The sequence below is a fragment of the Hydra viridissima genome, unplaced genomic scaffold (genome assembly GCF_058129835.1).
Source record: "Hydra viridissima isolate aposymbiotic clone 2 unplaced genomic scaffold, HvirCarnegie_v1 scaffold_2, whole genome shotgun sequence".
NCBI classification, from domain to species: domain Eukaryota; kingdom Metazoa; phylum Cnidaria; class Hydrozoa; order Anthoathecata; family Hydridae; genus Hydra; species Hydra viridissima.
Genome location: NW_028324301.1, coordinates 7,504,393 through 7,512,721, shown reverse-complemented (window position 1 = coordinate 7,512,721; position 8,329 = coordinate 7,504,393). Strand labels below are relative to the sequence as shown.

At 28.2% G+C, this 8,329-nt stretch overlaps 1 protein-coding gene across 1 annotated transcript; it reads left to right on the top strand.

Moving 5' to 3' along the window:
* The first annotated feature begins 908 nt into the window (after positions 1-908).
* LOC145185453 (putative G protein-coupled receptor 139) lies at positions 909-2,890 on the top strand. Its single transcript, XM_080061402.2, has one exon. The coding sequence runs from the start codon at positions 1,382-1,384 to the stop codon at positions 2,480-2,482; it is 1,101 nt and encodes a 366-aa protein (XP_079917528.2). The 5' UTR covers positions 909-1,381; the 3' UTR covers positions 2,483-2,890.
* Positions 2,891-8,329: the final 5,439 nt, after the last annotated feature.

Below are 8,329 nucleotides of genomic sequence, written 5' to 3'. Positions count from 1 at the left end.
TTTAACAATTAGAAACAATAAACAAGAATTAGATTCCAGTTTTTTTAAAAAAAAGTACTTGAAGGGAAAAAAATTTCGAATTTAAAGACGTCATTTTCATGATTTTTTATACTGTTTTACCCATTGGGCACCATTTTTGAATTTTTTTGCTTGTAAGACAAAATTAAAGTTAATAACTGTACAAATTTTCATCAACAACTCTTAACAACTATCAAAGTTATTTAACAAAATACAGTTTTTTTTTTAGTAAACTATGAAAAAATAATGTCTTATTTTATTTTATTTTTTCGTATTACTTGTCGTATACATTCATATTAATTGTCGTATATAAAAGGTAATGTCGTATTTTTTTCAGTTCAAGTAACGCTTTATTTTACATTTTGAAATTCAGTTTTTTTACATTTTAAAATGTAAGCGTATGTTCGAAATTCTAATAAAATTCTGAGAAATTTTTACTATTCATTTTCGAAAATTAAAATCTTAGTGCATAATAGGTTGTCTTAAAAAGACCCCTAAAATCATACCAGGTCATTCTTACTTAATATCTTGTTGTCAAGTTCTGAGAAATTCTGAAAGATTCTGATAGGATGAGAATTCTGAAAAGAACTTTTGTAATGCACACCCTTACTTAAAATTAAACTTGGCTTGAGTTTTTGAGCTTAAGAAATGTTTTTTTTTTTAACAAAGTTCACTCCATTAAAAAAATTTTGTTCAGATATTTTCAGAAAATTATCATTTCGGGTTAATTTATATAAAAATGTTTCTCAAAATACTTTTATATTACACAATTTATGTTTATTATTTATCAAATTTAATTCCTTTACTATAAATGTTTCAGCTTTTGCGCGATTTTAAGTGACCACTGTGCGGGCCAGCTTGTTTAAACGGCAAGCCCATCTCATGTGATTACCCAATATCACGAGGATTGAATTTCCTAAAAATTCAAAATGAAACTCATGCTTTTTATATTACAGTTATATAAGAAACTTTGAAAGTAAAAACTGTAAATAAATCTAGTCTTTATTCTTTTTCTAAAAATCTTTTTGTACTCTTACAAATAGAACTTTAAAAAAAGAATGAAGGCATTTATTGTGTGTGTGTGTGTGTGTGTGTGTGTGTGTTTGTTTGTGTGTGTGTCTGTGTGTGTCTGTGTGTGTGTCTGTGTGTGTGTCTGTGTGTGTGTGTCTGTGTCTGTGTGTACACACACATACATTTACTATATAAATATATAATACCTGCAAAAAATCAGTTGTTACATTAATCTACCTTCACAACAATAAAATTGAATATATAATGTATTTCTTTATCTCTTTCTAAATTTTTATTTGTACCTTTACAGATAGTATAATACAAGCATATTGTTAATCTAAAATAGCACAAAATGCACACTCATTTGAAAAGTAGTGATGGCAGTAATAATGCTTTACATAAAGTTTGCAGCGTCTATATTGGTGGTATAATATGCTTGATAGGACTTATTGGAAATTTTTTCTCCATTATTGTTTGGGTTAGAATAAACAAAAAAAGATCTGATTCAGGTAAAAGTGCTGGTGTGTATTTGATTATCCTGGCTGCGATTGATTGTGGGTTATTGGTCATGTTTCTTTGTACAGAGAGCATACAAATGTTAAAACCTGATATTCTTTATGATTTAAATTATGTGAGATTCTACTCATATTTTGGATTTCCAATGTATTACTATTTCATATGTGCCAGTATATGGATGGTAGTTTGCGTGACTCTTAACCGTTTTTTTGCGGTGGTATTCCCACTTTATGCCAGGAAACTCAATAACCTGAAAATGACATATATTATCAGTAGTGCCACTCTTCTGATTTCATTTGTTGTCAATGCTCCACACTTTTTCAATTATCATCCTTTTGTAAATCATCGTAATAAAAATCTATGGGAACTTACAGAAACTGAATATGGAAAAACAGATGCTGCTCATAAATATGACTTTTGGGTACATTGCATGTTTTTGGTTCTTATCCCTTGGATAACAATTTTCTGCTTAAATTCTGTCATTATTTATCGAATTTGTACAAAGCAAAATCCTTTGCTAAACCAAAGTCAACCTCATAACAGTCATGAAAAACAGACTACTATTGTTTTGCTAACAGTTTCAATAAGCTTTCTTGTTCTTTTACTATGGCAATGTGTGACCCAATGTTTTTGGATGATGAATTACAAAAAAAGTAATCCTGATGTTTGGTATAATGTTGACAGTGCTTATGATTTTGCTCGACTAGGTATTATTATTAATTCTTCACTGAACTTTGTGCTTTATTGTATTTCAGGCACAATGTTTAGAAAAGAAATTTGTAAAATTTTCAACTTTCATCAGAAAGGTTACAGTTCATTTGACAAATCTGAATTTTCTAAATCAGAAAGCACTTTGCCAGTTAGTATTAATGATGATGCAAATAATGACAATGAAAATATTTATGATGACAAAAGTTTCAATTATTTGACTGCATAACAATAGTCTTATTTTTTTAAATAGTTAATGATAATGGTTAGTGATAAAAGTTTTTTAGTTTAAAAACAATTTTGAATTTGATTTTCATAAAAATATTTTCCTTATTTTTTAGGATAACCATTAAAATGATGTTAATTCTATTTGTCAATATTTTTAAGTTTTATTTTTTGTAAGTTTTAAGTATTAAGTTGTTTTTTTAAGTAGTTTAATTGTTTTTTTACAGATTAAAGTAAACAAACTTTGCAATTTTTTGTTGATACTTTAATTTTAAATACCTACCTATGTATAGTACTCGCTGTAAATAGTTTCTTAATACTTTTATATGTATCTTAATAGTTTGTAATTTAATGGTTTTGCTATCATTTCTTACAAATGTGTTACAAATAAATTACAATAATTTTTATAAAATATTTCCCTTTTTTTTTTTTGTAACCATCGCAGTTCCAAGTTCAGTTTGTTTGGTTTGATGCTAAATTAAGTATACCATTTTTAAGCTTCATTTAGGGAGTGTAAACTTCATGTGCTAGTAGTAAAATAAATATTTTTGATACCATAAAATTCTTTACTTGGTATTAAACAATACCATGATTGCTATTTTGAAGATTAACCCGGGAAATCAAATTGATGAACATAAATGGGCAAGTTGAAGTTTTTGAGCCTAATGGAGCTCATACGAATTATATGACCAAATTTTGAAACTAGTGACGTGGCCAGATGTAAAAGTTTTCTTTTTTAACGTAAAAAGAATATTAAAATCTTCTTTTTTATTGACTCAGATTGAAAATATATCTGGAAAACCAATTAGCCAAGGATATAAAACCCCCACCCCTCACTCAAAAAAAAAAAAAAATTTAATCGTAGTAAAGCAAACTACTGTTATTCACAACTAACAAAAGTTATTTCAACATCAAAGAATTGAATACACATATTTTATTCATATATTTACACTTTAGGACGGCCAGAATCAAGGATGCCACTGCCACTTCTATTCCTCTGAACTCTGAGCGGAGGAAATTAACTTTTTCTGGCTTTGAATCACTAGTCTATTCCTCTCCTCTGTCCATTAGGCATTTATGACTAAAAATACTCGCTCAACATTTGCATTGTGCCTAGGAACGGAAATTCCGCTTTCTTAAGTACTTCTGACTGCTATTCTTTTGAAATTGAACTTTGAAAAAAAGCTACCCATATTTTAATACAGTGGATAGTTAGAAATTTTTTAGAATTATTTTAAATTTTACAGGATTATTTCTCGATCTGTAAAATTTGAAATAATCCTAAATCAATTCAGATATTGTATAAATCCTAATGAGAAGGAAAAAAAATAATGGTTGAAAAGAGTTGTACAATACTTGCGCAATCCATTTCTTTTTAATGTCTTTTTAATGTCTTATCTTAATGTCTTAACTTTTTAATGTCTTATCTCAAAAAATTATCCTAAATTCTTATTTTATTGTGTTTAATGTTTTTAGGTCAGATCTCATCACTGACAAAAACCCCCGTATATAATAAATAGTAAGGTTGAAAACGGACCACCCTAATCAAACGTGCTTGAATTTTTAGAGAAAGTGAAAGTTATAAACCAAATTACATACTTAATTGACGTTCATACATCCGTCTCTGGTACCAATAACAAAAAATTCAAAATTAAGCACACAAGTGTAGGTAAGAATTTAAGAATGCTCATCTTCTTTACTGAAATTGCCCTAATGTAGCCAGTGATTGCTGTGTCAGAGTAATATTTTCAGATTCTTCATCAAAGACAATCTTCTACAATGTAAAATTATCCAAATAATAAATTTTTAACAGCACTAAGAATGGAAAGGGTTGAAAAAGAACTTACATTGAGTTTTCTTAGGCTTACAATAAAACAACATTCTACCAAATAAAAGTAAGGAACGTTTGTATCTTTTAGTTAGAATTAGAATCTTAGAGTGATTAATGGGCAAAAACGGCGACGCAAAAATACTATTGGAAATTAAACAACTAGCAATATTCAAGGTTGATACTAACAGAGATTGAATTACACAAACTACGGATGGAGAGCTGTTTGTACCAAATGCGCCTTATCGTCTAATCGACTTTACACATTTCTTACTCTCCCGGCATCCACTCCTTCAATAAGTCAGACTCCAAAAATGTTAGTAATTAACCGCTTCGCTTAAGGGTCAAGCGACATTGGATTTTGTTTCAAAACCGTTCAAAAGGAAAAGTATAAAAAACCAATTCCATTTAAGCTAAATATTTATTTAAATTTTTGTAATGTTTTTATACAGTGGCATTTTTATTTTTAAAAATTTAACGATAAATACTGAATTTACTGACATTTATATTTTTTTAGACAAAATATATCCAAAGACAACTATGAGTAAAGGTGTGTAAATGGAGCTTTCGAAGAAAAACAATTTTTAATGAATATATTTTTTACTCTCTTTCAGAAAAAAGTTATTTAGTGTAAAGTAGATCAACACCATGTAATTAAGTCTGTGCATCACAGTAATGATATTTCCAATGAGGCGTCAATTCAACAACAGAACATATTCAAAAATAGATTTTTTTTGGTATGGAATCGTAAAGGACATAACTACCTTTTTTTAGAATGTGTTAACTGTCAAAGTAAAAAACAAGAAACTTCAAGCGTTTCAATTCCAAAAGGTAACAAGAAGCAGGTTGGGATTGATTCGACCAAGTGTCAGAATTGAATAGTTATAAGCATCTAACTGTACTAGTAGATTACTTTAGCAAATAAGAAGAGGCTGAACCTCTTTTTTACAAAACTGCAAAAATCCATAGCGTTTCTAAACAGCATGGCGTTTCTAAACGGCATGGCGTAAAATCCATGGCGTTTCTAAACAGCATGGCCATTTAGAAATGCAGATCATTTGAGTGATGTATCTTCCTCTCCATAGGGCAACATGGTGATTTGTAATAATTCGAGATAAATATTTTGGTCCGTTGTTCCATTAATCTTACTTATCGGTCCTACGCCATGATAAGAAAAGTAAACCCAAATATTTATATTTGGTCCACCATGTTTTCAGAATATATTGCAGTTTGCATGAAGAACTAGGTGGCCTCCTTACACATATCCTATGATTACTTGACCCAAATAAAACAACTTTGCTATCATCAGATCACAAAGTATTACACTGCTTTGAAGCGTGCCAATCTACATACATTTTTGTAAAATACCATCTCGCTACCAGGTGCCTTTTTTTCAAAAGAAGAACTATTACTGGGCTTCTGGCAAAAAGTTTAATTTTTATCAACCATCTAAGTACTGTTTTTGAAGAAACGTTTAAATTTAAATTTTTATGACAATCAGTTACAAAACAATCGGCAACAGCAGCACGTTTTCATTATTTTTTTTCATTCTCTTTTTTCTTCTTTGGCTTCTTGTTTCATCTACATTTTACTATTTTTAAGGCATTTCTTATCATCATAGGAGAATAAATGCATTTATAATAAGATTTTTATTTGCCCTTAAATGCTTTGCGCGACCCATGACTTTTATTTATAAAATACATTTGTTCTCTTATTTTATATATTTCATTAAACTAGTACTAAAAATGATCTTACCTTTAATTAGTATTATTAAAAATAAATAAACAAACAGCTAATAAATTAACAAGAAACAACAGATGTTATTTTAATCAAGAAATCTAAATATATAAATATATAAAATTCGAGACTTCCTGAATGTAATTTTCACAATGTAACCGATGTTTTATACTCCCATTCCATTATTCAATGTTTGTATTACTGTTATAACTAAATTTATTACCTGATGGTAGTATCGTACATAAGAGGCTTCCGAGACTCTGATGCTTAGTGTAGAACGAAATTTTTTATTCTTCGATATTGGTAGCGGAAAAATCTGTCCTTCCGAGACCGATAACAATTCTGTATCGGTATCGTAGGAGGGGTATCGAAAAAAATGACCGTTCCAGTGACCACACGTACTTTCCGTACCGAGACTGATGTTTTCCATCGCGATGGATAAACATCATTTATAAAATCTCACCGGTGCATCAGTTAGATTTCTCACCGGTGCATCGATGAATAGAACTTGACGCTTCATTTACCTGCTAACCTTGGAAATTCGTTTGCCGTCAGATTTGATTTACTTAAAAACATTTACCTTGTATTAAAAATCTCCTTTTTTTATTTACAATTTTTACTTCATTTAAACATCATCTATGGAAAAGCATCAAAAATCAAATCATGTTGATATGAAATTTTTAATTGTTTTTTTAACTTTTATCTATTTATGTGTTCATTAATCTTTATTTAACAAATCTTTCTAATAATACTAAGATCTTAGTTGTTTTATTTTCGCTAGATGCATAAGTCAAGAAAATAAAAAAGAATAAGAAGATATTGTTTTGATTTTTACTATAAAATTTAATTTTTGAATCAAAAATATTTAGGAGATAATGATGGATGTGATGGTACAATAGTTTTTCCGAAATATTTGGCTATGCATTTGTAAAATCCTTCCTTGTTATATACAACTGTTACAAATATAGTTTAATTTTTTCATGCACAGTATATAGGCATGTATATATTAGAGTTATAAAAAATATATAACTCAACTCTGATTGTATTTCACTTAAAACTAAAAAAATTTGAATTTTAAAGTAACTTCTAGTACCCAGAATTCAACTTAAGCTCTGTTAACATTATACTAGCACTGTTTTATAGTAAATTATTATCAGGCATAAGTTTCCATCTCTAAACATAAGAAATTTGATGCTTTTTTCAATAAGTTAAATTTGTTCTCAAGATCTTTGGTCTTTTTTAAACTTCTTCGCCATTCTTTAAACTCTTCCAGTATTGTGGTAATATTAGCAGTCTTTGTGTCAACTGGCAAATTGTTCTGTCTTTTATGTCTTTCTGCAGTTTACTTTTTTCTCTTCTTATTGATAAATTAAAAGGGGTCATGCAGAGATTAAAAAAAAAAATGTCTGATATCAAATAAATTATTATCCAATATTAAAGTATGTTAAATCTTAAGATGATACACTTTCTTTTTTTTTTTTAAAAAAAAAGAAACCAAGAAAATGGGTTAGTACTAGAAATTTTCCTATTTTAAGGGTACAACTCTAGTATTTAAAGTTTCTTAAGAGTTTTTTAAGTTTCAAATTATCAAGAGAAAGAAAAAGTAAAATGCAATTTGAAAACATGTTAACAAGCAAGATAAAATATTTTACAGTTGTCAACTAAAATTACTTGAATTCCACCATTATTCAATGTAATATAATCCTCAGACTTGTCCCTGAACAGAGCACAAATTAAAAAATATTCCTTGAATTCTTAATAAAATAAGTTTCTAATAAAATATAACTTATACTAATAGATATAAAATAACTATATACTAACAGTTTCTTATGATTTTAGGGTTTTTAGAACTAGTTTCTTATAAACATGCTTCTTACAAAAACAAAAAAACCTGTATATGCTAATATTATGTAATACTATCTAAACATCTAAAATAGTATTTTAATTTTGGGTGGTATTGATTGGTGATCAGACATTATTTTGGATCCTGGAGATATAACATTTTTCATTTTTTTGTAAACTCTACTTGATTTTACTTATATTTCTTGTCACTTATGATCTTCTGTTTCAAACTAAGATGATATGCATAAATCTTTCAACATCTCTTTCTCTTTACATGTGTGTGTGTGTGTGTGTGTGTGTGTGTGTGTGTGTGTGTGTGTGTGTGTGTGTGTGTGTGTGTCTATATAAATATATATATATATATATATATATATATATATATATATATATATATATATATATATATATATATATATATATATATATATATATATATATATATAT

Coding starts and splice junctions, on each gene's coding strand:
- LOC145185453 (XM_080061402.2), top strand. CDS start 1,382: ATGCACACTCATTTGAAAAGTAGTGATGGCAGTAATAATGCTTTACAT.